At 38.6% G+C, this 21,246-nt stretch overlaps 1 protein-coding gene across 7 annotated transcripts in view; it reads right to left on the reverse strand.

The window, feature by feature from the left end:
* The window catches only part of THRB (thyroid hormone receptor beta), a 160,457-nt gene that overhangs the window by 10,983 nt on the left and 128,228 nt on the right, over positions 1-21,246 (reverse strand). For 5 of the 7 annotated variants that reach the window (XM_027880976.1, XM_027880978.1, XM_027880979.1 and 2 more), the window contains 4 exons: positions 8,881-8,981; positions 4,990-5,137; positions 3,350-3,555; positions 116-262 (listed from right to left, as the gene is read on the reverse strand). In XM_027880976.1, coding sequence (XP_027736777.1) covers positions 116-262; positions 3,350-3,555; positions 4,990-5,137; positions 8,881-8,981 — 602 coding nt within the window. Of the gene's footprint in view, positions 1-115; positions 263-3,349; positions 3,556-4,989; positions 5,138-8,880; positions 8,982-19,162; positions 19,510-21,246 lie in introns of those variants that run through there. The other 2 variants (XM_027880973.1, XM_027880974.1) reach the window with 2 other exon arrangements.

Genomic DNA, 21,246 nt, shown 5'->3' on the forward strand with positions numbered 1-21,246 from the left:
TATTTTGAGTCTCTTTAATTTTAAACATACTGTATTTTTTAATTTCATGCCAGAGTATTTTGAATAGTTTTTAACAACAGGCATATAAATGAGGAGTGCAAGGAAGTCTTCTTACCTCACAAAACATAGGCAACTTTTTGGCAAAATCCACCACTCTTGTAATCGCTGGTGTGATAATTTTTGTAAACTGGCTGAAGGCTTCTAAATCCACTTTCCCACCTTCTGGGGCATTAACTATTGGTGCCTGCCCAATATCTTCTGGCTAAGGACATAAACAAAGATATTTAAAAGAACAATCTATCTTAGAGCTTTATACTCTACAAAAGTCCTCCTTGGTGATGGAAGATATGCTTAAATAAAAAGTAACACTATTGGCTTTATAAGTAATGTCCATTATATCACAAAACGTGAATTTATTTGTAAGGCATTTGTGAAAGGTGACTGCACAGAGAAATGGGTGATTGGCATGCTGCTACCCCTCCTTTGTGGGCAGCTGCATTGTTGTGCACATGCAGTTTCTTCCTTGTGCCTGTATCTGAGTATTTTATGGGGGCAGCACATGTAACTTTTTCTTAAAAGCATAGGTGTGTTGTTTCTTACAGCTGCTGAAAACTCTCAAGCTTCTCTAAAAGCAAAGAGAGTTGAGATGACACGTTACCCCTGAGAAGGTACTGTGAGCTTTGCAGAACTGGGCTCTTTCAAAGCTCTTTCAAAGCTCAAAGCTCTGAAAGTCTCCACAGAACAGGTGGCCAGGTATCACAGAGTCCTGGGCAGCTGCCAAGGCTGGTTTCCAAAACTGGGCTAAAACAACTGATGAGCAGGAATGGGATAACACGAAGTTGGTCTGAATAATGTGACCAGAATTTGAACTCATCTGGGAAAAATTTTGGTCGAAAATCACCTGTTGCATGGCTTCAGCCCAAGGCTTCTCCAAATGAGAAAAAATTTAAAAAAAAAATATTTTGAGCATTTTAATAGGGATATGCAATGAAACAGTTTCAAGCAAAATCTCCAATGAATGTTTTTTCATTCCAACAGCACTTGAACTTGTTTACCTGATTTTTATGACAGTTGGTCAACATTACCATGTATTTTAAAAACAGGCAAATCAAAGCTGTTTTGGTTGCTAGGTGTGGCTTTGCAATGGTAAAAGACCTGTCAAGGTTTTATTTTGTTCATATTAGAGTCAAAAACTAAATAAAACTCTGTGAAGAAAAGCTTTAAGACTGATGGACTCCATTACATTTACATAAGATACTTAAACAGGGAAGGTGCTGAAAGTGCTCAGATTTTTTTTGAAGTAACTCATAATAAAAGATCCTTCCACAGCTCTGTCACCAATCTGAATCGAAATCTAACTTCTTACAAGAAAAAACTCAGCAATGTGTTAATAAAGCAAGCACCAGTTGTCAAGAAACAATGAAGAAGACTGGGCTTAATTATCTGATGGTTTCTACTAAAAACCTCAAATAAACCCAGTTCTAGGCTCCCTCCCTCCCTGAATCTTGGGTAACTAAACCACACTGTCTGTGTATTCATGATAAACAGCCTTCATCACTTCCAAACAAGAAGACCAAATACTTAAAACCACACAGAATTTTGTCAGAGAAAAAAAGAAAGACCACAGCATTTTCTTGGGAAAGACAAAAGAAGCCAGGATCACTAGCTAAAGCTAACACACTGGAGAGCCCCTGCCACCTAACGCAACAGGAAAAGAGGTCCAGACCCTAAAGGAGCTCCTGTTGTCAAAGACCCAGCCTTAGCTACATAAGGACAGACCCATAGCTACTGGGGCATGCAATCAGCTCCTCTTGCTCTTCAGCAGCTTGTGGCAGGGGCTTTCAAAGTCCTTCACCCGGGGTTGGCATGCCATCCCAGACCTTCCCTTCTGTGCTCACTGTAAAGTGTCGGTGAGCTTCCCATGCTTGCCTTGAAACCACTGGCCTTCAGCACAAGGTGTGAAACTCACAGCTGGTCCATGAACTTCACATTATAGTTGCCACTCCTGCTTCTGCCCCATCCCTCCCCTCTCCCAGTAGCCCTGGCATTACATCACTTCATGCCCTGTCTCTGGGCACCTTTTGCTGGAGGTTCCCCCTCCACTGTGACAGTTCCCAGAGCCTGAAGTCCTGTAGTGGACCACATTTTACATGGTCCAGCCTGTTCATTCCCAGCCGCAACCTCAAGCTCCCCATGCTTTATCCCAAACCTGGTGATACCCAAAGAACAGCACTCCTGTCTAAGCAACCAAAAGCACTCTTGCAGCTGCTGCTTGGTCTGCTAAAACCAGCACCTCAAACCTTGCTCTGCAGCACCCCTAGAAAGTGCTCTCTTGCTTCTTGCCAGTGACCACTGGCTGTGGTTTCCTGACTACACGCTAGTATGAACACGAGCCATTCATATAGAAATTTAGATGGTGTCATTGGAATTTAAAAAAAAAAAAAAGCATTATAGAAGAGATCAGCTGCTTTGAATACATAATTTCTCTTACCAATTCAACCATGAGTTGAAATTCCCATGGTGAATTACGCAGCAGGAGCCCAGGCTTGCAAGAAGATGAGCATTCTCTATCTGATTTGCTGTACACAGACTGTTAAAGACCCCTGCGTATTCCTGAAATGCAGTCGATAATCTCTCTTTTGTGCTGTATAAGCATTTTGCATTCTGCATTTATTTCCCCTAAAAATCCATTTAGAAAAATCAAATAAATCCTTTTTTAAGGTTGAGCATCACAAATCACCCTTTATTTTCTAATCCTTAGTAACAGGATGAAAATGAAAGTTGTTTTGTAGCCTGCAATCCCAATGCTATAGTGTATGTATCAGGCTGTTCTCATTAATTTTTCTTTGCCTAATTTATTTTAATAATGTATACACCATTAACAAAAAGAAGCAAAGCCCACAAGTTATTAACAAAAATTACCAGCTTACACTTAAAACTTTACATTGTTTTAACACTTACAATATGTTGTATGCTAGTCCCTAATAAAGACAACTATCCCTGGATATAATATATTAAATAAGATGAGGTATGCATTATAGACTGCTATCGTTCTTCATCAGGAGTGAAACGATTTTTCTACTTTTTCTTATCATAGCACAATAAAAGTATCCAGTTGAGTAAGCGTTAACTTAGCAACACGCTGTTTATCTTTTGAAATACATGATCTGATCAAACCTGAGGTTCAGGCAAGAAAAAGCAAGTAGTAACTACACAGAATCATCCCTTTTTCATAAACACGAATACACTGGCAGATAAAATCTCTCTGGGGTTGCAATTCTGGGAAGGCACTTCAGAAGAGAGAATGGAACCTGGCTCCAAGAGCAGTGTACAAGGCTACAGCCCTTACCAGAAATTTCCTTTTCTGCTTCCAGTGGCTTCCTTGTGCATTGGTGGCCACATGTGCTTCAGTAACAATTTTGATGAGATCCCATTCCTCATCTGTTGGCTCTGGTTTGTGCCCAATGGTTTTCTGCAGCTCTTCCCGACGTCTCTTCTCTCGATTTTCTTCTATCAGCTTCCTTTTTGCCAACCGCTTGCTGTCATCCAACACCACTAGCAGGGGAAAAAACATACAAAAATGGCAGGAAGCTCTTAAGGCAGTTTGAACTTTGGTCTTTTCTGTGCCTGAGGTACTAATTGATTACAAATACTGTAACCAATCAGTAAAGAAGTACCTTGGAAAGACCCACAGTTGAGACAGTTCTCTTATTTCTCCCTTCCAACTTCATTTTCTCAGAAGTATGGATGGAAAAGAATGACTTACCCTCCTGGCAATGTTTTGTATACCGCCATTGCCTTCAGGGGATTAATCCACCAACAAAATTAACATGTAAAAGCTTTGTGAGGTGTCAAAGTGCCCCTGTAATGGACTTGGAGTAATCAATGTTGGGAAATACACACTTCTGTTTTCTTTGAAGTAATAACAGCATTCTCACTGTTCAGAACTGTAGAATGTGTTCTTGGAAGCCAGCAGAAGCTAACATGGGTTGAAGAAAGTGGGAGTATTTATTCACAGGAGGCTCAACTGCCTGTTGCATGACACAACCAGAAACAACCTGCCTGTTGTTTTGTCTTTCCTTAATACCAACAAATGGTGTTGTGATGCACTGTTCCTGTAGAGTCTCATGACTTCCAGTGACGACAGACAGGCAGGCCACAAGGTTGCACATCTCTGACCACCATCTCCCCCACGACCCAGGGTTATCCAGCCCCTCTCCTGAAGGTCTACCTGGCTACAATGAAATTGTCTCTTTTATTCTACTTCCCTCTAGACAGAAGGCACTGTTATACACTACATTAACCATGAAAATACTAAGTTAGACTATTTTTCTGTTGTTTACTGGGCTTGTTTTCCTGTCAGTTCCACTGCAAAGAATTACACTGGTGACAACCATGAAGGCACGGGGGAATTTATGTGGCTTCTGGGAGTTTTACGTGACTTCCTCCCATTTGCACTAATTGAAGTTATTGGTGTAAATTCCTGTGCAATGGCAGGAAAAGAAGACCCCTATGGGTTAATCTTACAACCATATTTTCTAGTTCTTTAGAATGAGATTCGAATTCTTTGCAGCAGATAACTTCTTCAGGGCTAAAAATAAAACAAACAACTGCAGGATGACTCATACAATGACATTCAATTTCACATCCTCCAGAATTTTCTAAACAAGATGTTTTTATCTCAAGCAAAGTGTCCATCCAGATGCATTTCTCCCTCCTCTCCTCCGAAGAGTGAACATTCCTACTGTTACTCAGCTTGGTAAGGCCAGGAGAAGGTGGAGCCTGATGAAGGATAAACAAAAAATTACAGCCTTATGAAAGCGGCTTGATGCAATGACTGCAATTCCCTGCTACAAGTTATTAAAAACAGAAAAGTGCTGGCAGTTCTGCTCCACTTTAACAACCTTCATCAATCAACATACTTTAAGCAAACACAGACATTGAAAAAAAGAAAAGATACAAGAGAGAAAACCAGAAAAATATACTTACAATCTGTTGCCATGCCAACAAAGATACATTTTTTGAAGCGACATTCCTGGCACTGATTTCTTGTTACTTTGTCTATCACACATTTTCCTTCATATTTACAGGAATAGGTTGGATGGAGGTTCTTCTGAATGGTTCTTCTAAAAAAACCCTAAGTGCAAAAAATAAATATATTAGAAAGATTAGCACTGAGCAATTTTATCAAATTGGGAGCCACTTTGCTTTGTTAGGAATGTACCTATGCAAGATAACATATTTCATTCCATGAAGTTCTCAAAGGGGAAAAGAACAAACCAGTTTTATAATGTATGGCACTTCTTTTGAGTTTCTTTAAAAATAGGTAAATAAAGATGTAAACAATGCTGTCTTGAGGCACAAATACTGTCTACATTCTTCTTGCAGCCTTATGTTTTAGTGTTTTTTTTAATATAAAGTAGAAGGTTTATTTTTTATTCCCTTTCCAAATTTTGTAATCATTTTGAAGGATATTAGGAGGCATATATATAGTTTTAATTGAAGAGCAGCTTCTGCAAATGGTAAAAATGGTGGTGTGTATGTGCTAACAAAGGATGAAGAACAAGGAGTTCTAACCCTTTCTTTCCACAAAAGCCAAATAACCAACCAACTAACCACATCTGGGCAAGACTAAGAATTTTGCAAATACAAACTACACAATCTTTGCGTTTGGTTCTAAATAGTGGATCCATGATTTATAAATTTAATTTGTATTTACCACAGTTAAAGAAAAAAAATCCCCATCACCACTAAAGATTCCTCTCTATATAAATCCATTCTATCTATCTATTGTAATACAGACCTATACTGCTAATTGCAATAGATCTCAAGTTCATGTGAACTAATGAAGTTCTGCTGAATTCACTAATTTATACATCCCATAAATCCCGGCCTTAGGTAAAGAAATTAGATAAAATTTATCTCTGAACATTATTTATATAATCCTGGTATTAATTTCAACGTGACTTTTCTCAATGACTTCCAAAAGAGCTGTATAAACTCCCCAAGACTGTGAGATATTGACAAGACAGACTGCAAAGCAAGACATTTAGACTTCACTTTAATTTCAAGTTTCACCATTATTTGAGACTGTCTCATTCCTCAAAGCAGCTTGGGATGACCTTGACATACAGAACACACTGACACCCTGGTCCTGTTTGACTGAGGCTGCTGAGAATGGCTTCAGTTTCAGTCAAAACAACGGCAAAATTCAAGTGAGATTTTACCTAATGATTAGTTCTTCAGCTGGCATTTTATCTAATGAATAGTCTCTTCACTTCAGTAGGTGAAAGGTCTGTTTTTAATCATGTAAAATAACACCCAGTAAAATCTTACAGCAGTGCGTAATTTCTTTTAACACAGAATGTTGAATTAATATGTACAGATAAGTGTGTATTTCAGCTTGAGCTCCTAACTTCCATGAAGACAATAGAGAACCTTGTCCTCATTAGAGTTTTATCTTACAAGATTCAGCTTGAGCAAAGAGCACAACTCTTTACTCCTTTATTAAGATCTGAAACGTTAATTAAACTGAGTGGCATAAAGCTTGCGGCAAAAAGCCTTTGCAAGACTGGGACCAGTTGTGTTGAGACAAAATCCAGGAAATCACAAGCAAAATATCCTTATGTGGGGTTTGGAACAAGTCTCAAACTCTCATCTACACAACAACTGGTTATGGTTCCGTTCTCAACCCCGTGATGAATTCCTAGGATCTGTCACTCTCCTCCCTTAAGTCCAAAGATGGATGGGGACAACCAGAGTCCCTGGCTTATTTCTGGTTACAGCAAGAGACAGAAAAATTTCTGATGAATCTCAGCAAGTGGTACATCAAAACCTTCCAAACTTCAAACCTTCCAAATCTTGCATGGGACTTAATATAGCTCTAGCTTCACAATGGCAAGGCTCTTCATCACCTCTGCTGGGACCAGCTCATTTCACCTTCTCGTTTCATTGCATTTATCAGAAACATCTGGCAAAAAAACTTGTCTGTCTTTAGGAACAATATATTAAGGGAGTGGCTCTCTATATTTGCCCAAATAATTCATCACAGGAGTGTTATTTTCATCAATTAAAAAAATCATGTTTTATTGGTAGGCAACAACTCTTCCTAAATTCCTTTACTATGCACCTATACAGCAGTAGATGCAATGGGTAAAGTCTGAAAAAACGTTTCAGGAATGTCAGAACTTGCTGTTTGTTTATTTGGGTTTAAATTTCTTACACGTTACTGTTCAGAAATCACGGATGAGGAGGTTTTTTTCATGAAAGCACTTGCCAAAGCAAATCTTTGGCTGTCAGCCTTGATTAATCTTGTTTCAAAACTAAGGTGACTTTGAGCGGAAGCAACTAGTAAATGTAAAATTAATCGGAAGTTGATTTATATATAGTATATTATTATATACATATAACTTTGCTGATAAATCACTCAACTTGAAAAGCATATGCAGCTCCTCACAGAAATTAAGTACTTTTTGTGAACAGTTAGCTCAGTTCCTTGTGTGCAGAAGCATTATTTTAAATTATAAGTCAGACAGAAGTACTGTATCTGAAGATAAACGTAGAGTTATATGCTATGTCTCAAAAGTAGCTGGTAGGCATAAAAAGAAGTACTTCAATTGGAGTAAAAAAGCTTTAGTAGGAAAGCTGACAAGAGATATAGCTGTTCAGCTGGGAGCAAAAGATATGTCATAATGCCACAGTGCTGTTTACTTCCCATCATATTTGAATTAAGCCATATCCATACATTTTATGTATTGTTATCATCTGTTATATGGAATGCAAATGTGTAGGAATCACTTGTTCAGCTCCACAGTTCTTTTCAGATATAAATACTTTTTCATACATAGTATGTATTTATAAAATCATTATGAATATTCCCACAGATCTGATATATATAGGATATTTAGGTCTCTATGCATTTCATAAATGTAACTTAGGGCAATGCTGTACAACCAGAGGAACTACTTCATCACAAGAGTTACTGCAATGAGGGGCTCTAAAGTCAATCCAAACCCAAAATCTCAGATTCAAATGTTCCAGACTTTGGGGATGAATAGAATGAGACTTTTGTGGCTTAGTCTCATGACACTAGTCCAAGACATGTGTGGTCCTATTTGTTTAGAAAAACAATAATTTTTTATTTTCTGCAGGAAAGAATAGTTTCTTACAGGATCTCAAGCTATTCATGCAAATTGATGGCAGTGAAATCATGTGAGATGTGCCTGATTCTGTTACTCATTTTTTTTTATTATTTACTTGCCCAAAGCAATCTCTTTTTTAATTTAATTTTGCATGTAGTTTTGGAGATGCAGTTTAGGGCTGAAAGCACATTTCAGTATGCTTATGTTAAAGTAGTCAAAATCTTTTTGAAACTATTTTAATTGGGTGTCAATGCTTTGATAGATGTTGCTGTTGTATGAGCATGTGGAAGGGATTTTGATTTTTGCATCTTCACAGTCACAATTAGAGGCACTGGAACACTGTTAATCGCTACAGACCCTTCATGGCCATAGGCAGAAGCTCAACTATTGCATAAACAGCTTCAGTGGAGTTGCTGGGAGCATGCTGATGTACTCTGGCTGAGAACATGGCTAAGGGAACATTAAAAAATGGAAATTCAAAAGCTAACTGTTAAAACAGCAACAGCAACAATCTAAATTTCTTGTTTTCTTTTCAGAAGCAAACACGGCAAAAATCAACTATATTCCTTATGCATATGAAGAGCAGCAGCACAGCCAGGTATGGCTTATCGGATACGGTACTGGATGTTCTTATTCGCTTCTAATCTGTCTTTGATTTGACAGCACAGTCCAGGAAGTCTGTATAATGGAGGAGCTGGAGAGCTGTTTCTGATTCCCACTTTCCCACTGTGCCATTTACCTTGCAACCTTCGCAAGTGATGCAGCGATAATGATATCCGGTGGCTTTGTCCCCACATACTACACATAGCTCATCCTTGTCTAAGTAACTGGGTATATACCCTGTAAAGAAAAAGAGGATGCGGCATGTAAACTCGATATGAACCATTTGATATAAAAAGATTATATTAAAATCCACTGTTGATCTTGTCAACTGGTGGCACACTTCTGAACTCACTGTATTTCCTGAATAAAAGTTCATACTATGTTACAGACTTATTTAAACACAGTCTTTAGTGTCTTCTGCTCTTCAGACTGTTTCAGCATCAACCGGTCGAGAGGGAGAAGTTGGAACATGATTGCTCTCTCCTGAGTGAAATACTACCTCAAAAAAGTATTTATTGTTACCTCAAAAGGTCTGATGTGAAATAATAAAGTAGCAGTGAGACATACAATATATTTCTCTTTTATATTTCAGAAAAAACCTGATACATTTGTACACTGCAGATGAGATCCCAGGTTTCAGCATGACTCACGGGCTTGGTAGTAAGAAATATTTACTGACAGATTGTTTGTTTTAAAACAGAGGAGTACTAGCAACAGATAGCCCAAGCTGTATTGATCATGCCTGACCTGGACGTGTTCCACAGGAACATTTAATATAGTCTGAATTTAGGGCAAAACACGTGGGCATTCAAATATATGTATCTGTGTACGTACATATGTTAGAATGAAATCTTCTCTTCTGAAGTGGTTTACCAGATCCAGTAAGTGAAATCAATTATTACTGCTGTGAAAAACATCGGCAATGCTTGGTTCTTTTGCCACAATGGCATTGGCTTTGATAACACAAACATATTTTCAATTTGAGCAAAAAACCAAAGCAATTCTGATGGCAACCAAAAAGTAATTCTAAAACTAAACACAACTTTAAACAGGGAAAAATACAAACCTTTCAAATTCAGTGTTCCCATGACTCATAACTAATGGAGTTATGGTACGTAACTTTTCCTTCTGAAAAATCTCCCTGTGAGGATGTAACACAGAGATCTCAGATTCCCTTTGAGGGGAGAGAGGAAAGTACAGCTATTTATGTAACTGCATAAGATCACTGAAGTGTAGTAAACTTTTCGCAGAATCCCACAATGGCTGAGGTTGTAAGTCATCTCTGGAGGTCATCCGGTCTGACATCCCTGCTCAAGCAGAGCCACCTAGAGCCAGTTGTCCAGAAGGATTTTGAGTGTGCAGTGCTGTCACCCATAGTGAAAAGAAAATATTATTTTATTGTTCTCAGAAAGAATTCACTGTATTTCTATTTGTGCTCATTGCTCCTTGTCCTGTCACTAGGTACCACTGAGAAGAGTCTGCCTCTGTCTTCTACGGTATGGGGGTTTAGGTATTTACACAAATTGATATCCCCCTGAGCCTTCTCTGCTTCAGGTTGAACAGTCTCAGTTCTCTTAGTCTCTCCTCATAGAACCATCTCCAGTTCACCATCTCTGCGGCCCTTTGCTGGACTTGTTCCAGTATGTCCATGTCTGTCTTGTAGGGGGGAGCCCAGAACTGGACCCAGCACTGCAGTGTATTCCACTACAGCTGAACAGAAGGGAAGAATCACATCCCTCAACCTGCTGGTGATGATTTTCCTAATGCAGACCAGGATGTCACTGACACTCCTTGCCTCCAGGGCACACTGCTGGCCCATGCTCAATTTGCTGCCCACAGGGAGCGCCCAAGTACTTCAACCTAAAGCACTTTCCTGCCAGTCGGGACCCAGCCTGCACTTTATTATGCCTCCTCCAGTGCAGAATTTGGCATTTGCCTTTGATGAACTTCAAAAGATTCATCTCATTCCATTTCTCCAGCCTGCCTAGGTTGCTCTGAATGGCAGCACACCCATCTGGTGTCCCAGCCACTCCTCCCAGTTTTGCATCATCTGCCAACTGTCTGAGTGCAATTTATGAGTGCAGTAAGGGAGAGTCCTTTGGATGTGGCTGCTTGTAACACTATCCATTGCCACTGGTTTGCTGAACCCATCTGTAGCACCACATGTTAGCCAGACTTCAAGCTTGCTGTCTTTGTGCAGCCCCCACACCAGTACATACAGGTCAGGGACTCGTGACACCAGTCATATGGAGGGCAACCAGCAACAAGACTCAGGGCAGCAGAAGGCTTTTGGAGGATGCTGCAAGAGGAGGGGCCATCATCTTCCTGCAACTAACATGCCAGAGAGGCAGATCACTAACAGCTTAAAGTGCCTTCCTAAGACTATACTTCCAGAGGTTCTCCAAAAAGGAAAGCCCAAATCAGAGAGGAAACAGTTGAAATTAATTGAACTTAAAACGCTTAAACTTTGTGGAGGCTGGTGAGTAAACTAGGTGAATGTAAAGAAGGCAGAAAATATTTGTATGGCCTAGTTTGGGCATAAGAATGAGAACCTCAAATTACAGAGGAACACATATCCCTCTTTTGTAAAGCCAGGAAGCAGTAGCACTCTGAAGCCATGCCTAGGTATGGGTGTCTCAGATCTGCCAATACTGGCATCTGAAAGGGGAGTGGGGGAACGAGCTTAGATCTTACTGATGTACCATACCATTCTGCAGTAGAACAAAAGGTCAGATTTACATTCAGGTTACATTTCTCCAGGATGAACAGGTTATGCCTGGATAGACTGGTGGCCATGTGGAGCCGGTTGTGTGACCTTGAGGGTTGAGAGACAGCAGGGTTTCGACTCCAATTTACATCACTGACTCCTAATGGACATTATGCCAGTGGGGGATTAGCAGAGGCTATTATCTTCATCCTGCCCCCACTTTGCTCACACCTGCCTCTGCACATGCAACACATACACAACACAGAGCTGACAGAGGAGGCAGAAGAGGCAGCAAAGGGATGCAGAATTTCCCCCTAAATTTCTCACAAAGATCAATGGCTTCTTGTTATTCCTGGTTACTGCTATTCTTCTTATTGCTGGTTACTTCTATTCATGAAATGCAGACTTTATGTAGCATAAACTATGTCATCCAAAATTCAGTATCCCTGGTTTGCTTCCTTAAGAATTGCTTCTGAATTAAATGTCTTGATATTCCATTAAGTATATAATCTGCTTAGTACTGCTCATGTAATGGCAACTTTGCTCTACTGGAGGAGCAGAAGACCACTTGTCTAAACCACTTCCTAAATATTTACAGTAGCTCATGCATGTGACCACTGCTGTCCACCTCCTTCTTGGAGTTTCAGGACTTTATCCAACCCAGGAAAGAGTTTCCAGTCTGGCAGAAAAGACAATCTCCTAGAAGCACTGCTAGTCAGAGATTAAAAATGGCATCCTCACATGGAACCACTCCCTATTTTCCTGCATCAGAAGTGCTAAGTGCCACCTACTTAAGCTACTTAAATACTGTGTTCAGTACTTTTGCAGGATTGTGCCCATGTCAGAAGGGAAGCACACATTTGGAACTCTTCTATTGATTCAACAAAACATGAATAGAAAAACCTTATCCCCAGAAATCACTGACAATAAAAGTGTGCAATACACATATCTTTTCTTTCTATTACAGATCTACACTCGCATATTTTAACACTCCTTCCAATGACTAATGGGGTCAGAAACAGTTAGAAAGTAGGAAAATTGAACCTTCAGTAGTATTTTTAAAAGATATGATTCAGACAAACAGATATCACTCCAAAAGGAATAAAAGTATTTATATTCAGTTCGCACAAACTGAAATGTCCAGTGCAAATAATTTCTAGTAGTTGCAAATATCCTGTATAACCTCTGTATAAATTCAATGCAATTTCACTTGAAAGACGTGCAGATAAGCAGCCTCAGCGCATTTTTGCTGCTTCTCAGAGTTAGAAACAGTACCAGCAGGAAGAAATTCAATCTTTTTTTCCTGAAAATGGTACCAGCATGGAAGAAATGAATAGTGCAAATGGAGATTCTTGAGAAAGCTGTGGATGGCAGCAGAATTGTCTGTTGGATGGTTTGAGGAAGAAGCAGAGCAACAGGCTTGTCTCACTCCTTGCACCATTAACAGGAACTTGTCTCTCACATCAGCAAGTACTTTGCTTCATGTGTGCATAATAAGTCTGAACCAAAAATAAAAAACCCTACATGGGAAAGCAGACGTTGGACAGAGTAACCCAGGTGCTCTTTTGTGGAAGAAGAATGTCTGATAAGAAATTTCATGTGAACATTGGGTAGGTTCCTATTTCTGGTGTTCATATTTCATCCTTTATTTCTTGGTCAAAACCTACTAAGTAAATAGCTATGAGGAACCATTTGAGAGCAACACCAACCTCACTGAACTGTACAATAACAACCAATATCGTTCCTTGCTCTTTCAAGCCTCTGTCTGCTGTATTTAAGCATCCTCATGGGCTATCATTTGGTGCATCCTGTATGATCCTGGAAGTTAACAATCTGTCAAGTATGGCTTGACAATGTTTATCCCAATGCCCATCTCGGCTCTTTGCTTTGACTGGAGAATAACAATGAATGACCTTGATCTGCCATGTCTTGCAGCCTAAAGTAACATCTTTGCTCCCCAGACTCCCACCTGCCACTGCCTAATCTTAGTGTCTTGGCAAGGCTAAATACTCAGCAGGACCAGTTGCACCAACCTAGAAGAGTATGTCATATTATTTCATTATAGCCAATCATGACAGCGATTTGCAATATCTTTTAAAATTGTAACTGTAGCTTTCTAGAGGTACGGCAAGGAACAATGCCCCTCGATAGGAAAACATGCAATGAGTTGGGCCCAAGCAGACATAAGGACAGAAGGAGATCTGCTAACCTATGCAGTCATCTGAGGTACTCTTTCATTAATACTGTATGCATGCACTCTTGAATCACCATTTGCAGGAATGATACCTTAAAGCAGTATATGTGACCCTGCACAGCGTAAGAGCTTGGAGAGACACAAAGGAGACACTTGGTGGTTATTCGGCCATGGAACAAGGCAAAGAAATCTATTTAAAGCAAAACAAACCCTGGAAAGTTATAGTGGTTGGTTTCCTTTTTTCCTCAGTACCTGGCACACATTACCAAAAAAACCCCCCAAAAAAACAAAAAAAAAAGAAGTATGTTTTGAGAAAAGTAAAGAACCAATTTCAGTTTTGTTAAACTACCATTGCACATACTTTATATTGCCAGGTCTCTGTACAGACAACGTGATATTGGCTTAGGGAATTAACTGACACTTTAAAAAAATTCTAGAACCAAACTGTATCTGACCGCCAAACAGGGATGTGAGTAACGCTGATGCAAACAAATTATGCCTGTATACCAGATGTTCCATACTAGCTTGTTCCTGATCCACCACAGATTTATATGTTGTAGGCAGAAAACACCACTTGTGTTGCACAAGGGCACTTGTGTTTTAAGACCATTTTTCAGTATTTTAATTTCCCCTAGATACTAGTAGAGTCATTAATTAAAATATATTCCCTGAAATCTTTCTTTTCCCCATCTGTTACGGTGTGCATGCCTACAGACCACTCACTAAAATGAGTTTAGGACTTATCAGTAAGCTGGTATTCACTTTAACTAGACACTGCAGTATAAAAATGAAAAAGATGAAATTAATTACTACCTTGAGAATCCCCAATTGTATTAAAACTGAAATGAAAATTCATGCTGCTGTTCTACGGCTTCCATAGTCACCTTGAACTCTTTGCAAATTATAAAAAATTACAAGGACCATCCAGACATCATCCTTGACACGCCTGTGTACAAAAAGCTTAAGTAGCATGTTGGTGAAAGCATAGAGCCGAGAGAGAAAAAGCATACTCCACTCTTGTTTGTGCTGTTATCAATATTGATCTGAAAGTCTGGGCTGATACACTGATCCTTGTTTCCCACTTCCTTTAAATTACTCCCACTGAGAAAAATGGCTTATTTCTCCATCGAGTTTGGAAGCACTGAGAATATCGTTGAACAGATTCACACATTTCTTGTTAGCTAACTGGCTTACTTTTCCTCAGTTTTGATCTTTGTTGACATTCTTTGATTTATGGAATTACTAAAATTTGGCAAGAGATTCTGCAAAGATCGAATCTGAAACATTTTTATAGCCCCTTTTCCCTCAGTGACTTTTCAATGCACTAACCCTGTTCTTTGGGCTGATTCGGAAACCTTATCAGCAACAGTGCTTTCTGAACAGATGTGTTGAAAACATTTTAGTTCAAACTGTGTTATCACTTAACTGCTCCAATCTGTACTGTACTTGCAGCCACTACCAAATATAGCTATAAAATACACCACTGTAAGTCAGACCATGCTATTTCCCCATCCAAATTTAAATGTTTTATCAACAAAGCTTTGTATTTCAAGAAAGCAATTTATTTAGAAATCTAAGCCTCACTGAAAAAAGCAAAGTATGACTTAGTTCACTTTCCCATCCTTCATCTGGTTATGGAAAGGTACTGTAAAGTAGAAGAAAACATGTTTCCATTGACTTTTTATTACAAAAAAAGCATATAATTCTAAATACACAATGATTTGCTGAATTATTCAAATTTTCTTATCAGTGCTATCTCCTTAGAGTGGTGGTCAAGAGTAAAATTAACACTTTTAAGCTTCAAATAATTGTCGAGTTGGGCATACTCGGAGCTGCTCTGCCGTAAAGGCCAAGACGACAAACGCTCAGTGTTTCTGCAAGTTAATTATATGTACACATACTCCCTGCACTGATGAAGTGACATTTTGACATAGCCTCCATGTTGCATTTTCTTAGCTATTTAGAAAGTACCCTAATATTTTCACACTGCTGAGAACTCAGTTTGGACTAAATTGAGGTGCACACTCTAGAACTCCCACAGTACGTATTCTCAGCTGCACGTAAATTGCCTGAGAAAATGTAAGGGGAAATAATTACGGCAATTACAATTATAACAACAACAACAAAAATAACCTTCAAAGGCCCTTTCTCCCACCATACCAACAGCCCTACAAAAGACAGCATTAACCCCACCTGGTATGTGGGAAGCAAAGTGAGACGCCGGGCTGAGGAGCCGGCGCTGCTACAGCCCGACTCGAGAATTCCCACCTGCAAACCCTCGCTGTGAGGGGCAGCCTCTGCTCGCTGCTGTCCACTCCCACAGAACCCGAAGTTAAAGCCTAACTTCATAGACACCTGCAGGCATCTTTCGTTAACTTTGTCTGGGAAATGACCACGCAAAGGAAAGTGAAAGCCAACTCTCATCCCGGTTTTAACTTTGCAAACCTATTTCCCACACTGTCCAAATGTCCAAAACACTGTGTTCACACCAAATGTGGTAAGACCGAGGTTTCCAGATTCCTGTATGTATTTCTTTTGTACTTTCCTAACTGCATTATCTTTACCCTGTCACTCGGTACTCCTCCTCACAGTACGGGTGGTGTGAGGAGATCCAGGGACATTTTTGCCTATCTGCTCAGCCTCTGCACAAGGGTAGGGTGGCACAGGCTCACCCAGAGCATCATCCACACAGCATGCATTTCTGCAAGCTCACCGTGGCTGGAAGCACTGTAAGAGACAAAAAATATCCCACTTAAAGCTCTCTGGGAAAAAACTGAGAATAGCGTCTCGTTCTCACAATGATGAGCCCTGTTCTGCTTATCAGATTTCACAGCACTACGCAGAAAACAGCAGTAAGCAAAGTGCTTCTGGCTGCCTGTTTCCTAGGGTAGGATCAGGGCCAAAAGAGTTTCCTCAATAAAACAGTAAGCTCTTGCACAAATGTTGTGCTACCACCTTTTAACAGCATACACTAGAGCACAAAAGGTAATGGAGCAACAAGCAGACGTAAAGCTAAAGCTACACCTCTACCTCTTGATTTTCTGGACCACAATTCTTTTCTTTAAAAGTCAATTCTTTCATCAGAATATCTGACAGATAGTCAGGAAATAATAGTTTTTAATGTCATGTAATAACTGAAGCAGCTTTCTTATTTTTTACAATAACTGGCTTTACTTTCTAAATATTTTTTTCCCTTTAACGACACATTGTCGACGTCTTTGATTCTTGTTTTTCAATTTACTTTCTGAATTCTTTTAAAGTGACATAAAGATAAAGAAGTAATTAAATACCCCTTCATAAATGATAAGCTTTTCAGCATATAAAATGTTGATTTTTTTCTCTTTTCAGAGGGAAAGCAAGACTTTAACCATTTAGTAACTTGCAAAAGTTTTGATAGAAGAGTCCATGTGCTACTGTAAAATACAATCTGATTTGAACAGCATACTACTGAAATTATGACAAATTTCAGGGGACTAACAAAAATACCAACTGCAACAATCAAGACTCCTCATGAACACCTGCTTAGGGACTTAATTTTGTTTTAATGGGCTATTACCAAGGCTTCTCTAACAAACTCCCTTGCCCCCCCAATCAATTCTGGATCAATACAGACACACATGCCCTGTGAAAAGCCTTCTGTTCTTAGGACAGGATTAAAAGATTCGTTAGTTTTACGATAGCTTGGTTAAAAGATGGAAATTAAAAAAAAAAAAAAAAAGATGCACATGTTCCACACAGTTTAGATCTCTTCTGCTTAACAAACCCAGCATTTGCAAAGGTTTGACAGAAGGGAGGCAACTTTTTATTGATTATCACAGTAATAAGGATCTAAAAAATCCCAAAGCACATTGCTCTGCCTCTGTGAATGATCAATTAAAAGCCTGCTTGAGATTTAGCTTCCTTCAAAATTCACCACCATTTCTTAGTGAAACGGAGGTGTTAGAAAACAAAGGCAGACATGCCGTTTTTAAAAACAACTCTGTATTCTTTGAACCAAACAAGTGCGAAAACTTTAAACAGAGCAGATGTCAGATGTCTGAGTAATGAAAAAACTTAAAGCTCTGACCTAGGTATATCAATTTTTATTTATAACCTTTAAACTTATGAAAAATGTATTCCTTCACCAGCTTTGCAATAATAAGTCTTTTATTTTTTTCTAAGTTAATCCTGAGATAAACTTTTTCTTTAACCGAAAATAAGACATGGGAAAAGTCTACAAAGGGCTGTGAATTCATTATACAAAACCTAACGGCAGATAGACTTAAAAAGCACTTAAAATGTTGCAAAATGCAAAAACATGCAATATCCACAACTACATTTCGTCTACAATTTGATGATGTTGTTACAGCTTCCCAGAAAAGGATTTTAAAAAACAATCCCTTTATTATGACATACGATGCTGTTTGAAGCATAAAATGAAGACATTTTTCTACCGAACATACAGATTTATTGCACCAAGTAATAATGAATATTGCCTGCCCAAAGGAAAATATTTCAGTTTTCCATGTAGTTAATAAAATTAAACAGTCTACTTTTCACTACAAAGCTACCTTAAAAGTAGTAAATGGTGTTTTCCCTATCCACCTAATTACATCAGATTCATGTGTTTTTTGGATAACTGCATACAGAAAACCTGGTTTTAACAGAAAACAAAAACATTACTGTGGTACAACAGACTGTTTATTTTTATTCTTTAATAATGTGATTTTAAAGAAATACGGAGAACATCTACTCTGTATGCGTCAGTTTGGCTGTCTGAGTTCAGAAAAAACCCCACTGAAAACATTTCTAAGTGTTTGTTGGTATTTTGGGGCTCTTTTTACATCTCCTTTGCTTATTTGAAGGCAAAAGAGTAAATTCTAAAATGAGGCAATGATTTACCCTGAGAGGGAGCAGACATTGCACTCTAATTGCCCCTTACAAACATATTGATTATATCAACTTTCTAGATGCAGAGTAGTTTTTCTTACAGATACATTCTTGAATTCTCAGTCTTTTTTGTTCTGCATAATCAGAAACTACATGGTTTTCACTTAGCAGACAGTAACTCATTTTCCCATATATATTTACAGTTCTATTTTCAAAATCTTTTGCCTGAGTTGTTTAGTAAACAGAGTTCACATTTACTGAAAATGAGGACTTATACCGTTTGTATGCAACCAGAAACACAGCTTTAAGACACAGAATATATAATGACGACATTTCAGAAGAGAAACTTTCTTATCTAGCTCACTGGTGAATAGCAAACAAACTTAACAGCCCCATAAAGAAGAAAACAAGCAATGTATTTGCAAATGTCTCTTATAGATTAAGAAAAAGTGCTTGGAAATCCTCATCGCTCACCGAAAACCTTACAATCACCTAGCAACCTACGTTACTGCTGCTTTCAATTTTGAACAGGCAGCCTTCACATTCAAAGATGCATCTGAGCCAACTGATGCAACTGTAAGTTTAAAGCAAAACAAAAACAAAAACAGAGATTATTTTTTTTTTGTTATTTAAATAAAATGCCCCTACCTTTCTTCTGAGAGTACGATGGCGACTGCACTTGAGAAAAAGTAGGTTTTTCTTCTGTGAAATATTCAGGTTGGTTGTACTGATTCAGGGCCATGTCCATGTCAGAGTACTCGCTTTTAAACACGTTTCCAGGGTAACTACAGGTATAAGGCTGATTCACCGCCCAGGCCTGTTCCATATATATGTTGTTACTGTGCAGGACCTGAGCATCACAACTGCTGTAACCCTGATTATCTTCAATATATGTGCAATAATCAGTGGACTGCATGTAGCAATTGCTACCAGCAGCTGGGTGCACTTCATATATTTCTTGCATACAGTAGTTCATTTTGTTAGCCTATCTCAGCTTCTACTTTACGTACACACACACATGCATACACACGCAGGCATGCATACACATGGGTCGGGAGAGGAGCAATGAATATACACCAACAAAGTCGACTGCAAAACAGCCCGTTTTACTTTGGAGCGGCACCTGATGTGCTAAAATCCTATTTATATTGGGACGGCTTGTGAACTCCCCTGCCAGTCAAACATATTGGGAAGCAGATTTATGACAGTCAAAGGTCTTAATCTGTGACTGTAAGTTAATTCCAAGGGAAGATGGCAGGCAGGTAGCAATGACCACCAGACAAAGAAGTGACATCCCGACAACCCTCCTGTTCTCCCATTTGTCTGGAATAATCATTTTATAAACCATTTCCAGCCTTTTCCAATATGATTAGAAAATGATTACTAAGGCGAGGACACAGTTATGTCACTGTAGTTGTCAACTTAAGTGTGAAGAATTATAAAGACTGCTTAAGAACTCCCAGAGGGGATACACTGAAAATCCTAAAATCAATAATCCTGTTTTTCAGCATTAAACCATAGAAAATCCAATAGTGCTGTGCTGATGACCCGAACAGTAGTCTAGTTTTACAAAATTTAGCAACTTAATCTGTCATCAGCTTTATTGATTTTGTTTTACAGAATTACATGCATGAATCTCCCCAGCCTTCCACACATACACAATCCACCCCACTGCCTGGTAATGCATTTATGAGAAAGCAGCTTTGCTGAACTTCAGTGATTTCAAGAAGTAATTTCTATTGAGTTCAACAGGTGGGAAACTTAAAAATAATACAATTGCTAAAAAGAACACTGCTTATATATTATCAATAGGCTAATCGCTTTGCTATTCTGCTTTGTTATCTTTTCTGTTTCAGTTACAAAGTACTTTTAGAAGAATATCTTTTTTGACAACAGACCTAGGAGAGGAAGGAGGGGTTTTGCTCAGTTTGGCTCACCTATGAACATGTCAGTGCCACTACAACAAAAACTGTATGATCTTTTAATTGCTTAATGCACCCCAAACCTCAATATGGTCAATATATCTTCTTTAATAAGCCATTCTTTTTTGATCTAAAATAAATTATTTTATTTATAACTTATATTAACGGCTATTTTTTTTTCCAGGCAAAATGTGTTTTTTCTGTACAGCACAGCTAAAGTAGGGTAAAACTTCTGAAGCCAGTAACAAGACAGTATCCCTTTCTAATATCTGTTCTTATTACTAGGAAGCAGAATTATTACTGATTTCATAATGAGATTTTAGTTTTCTTATTTCACTCATTTTAAACTAAAAGACTGACAAAATTACCACGTAACTTGGCTCTTTTACTTCTACAGTCTTTACATCAAACAACTTTGATAAACATACACCTAAATAGTCCTAAAAAGTTCAGAGGAATAGGTAAGGACTGGGCATGACATGTACATACCTCGCCCTATCCGATATTGTTAATATTTGAGACTAATGCAAAGAGCCAACAGAGAAATGTTTTCCCTTCCAACATACAATTGTAATTAACCCATCTGAATAAAAAGGTTGCCAATCAGTGACTAAATATTACCAAATTCAGGACAAGTGCTTTCAAAGATCAGAGAAGTTTAACTGATGCTTGGATTTTTTCCCCCCTCTAACTATAAAAGAAGCATCTTTAAAACACATTTCTTATTAACTTGTTCAGAAAATAATAACACATTTGGTAAGTCAAAATGAACTTTACCAAGATCAATCCTGTTGAAGTCAATAAAGTTGC

This window comes from Empidonax traillii, unplaced genomic scaffold (genome assembly GCF_003031625.1).
Source record: "Empidonax traillii isolate 1590-97213 ecotype Southwest subspecies unplaced genomic scaffold, ASM303162v1 scaffold81:size2596050, whole genome shotgun sequence".
NCBI lineage: Eukaryota > Metazoa > Chordata > Aves > Passeriformes > Tyrannidae > Empidonax > Empidonax traillii.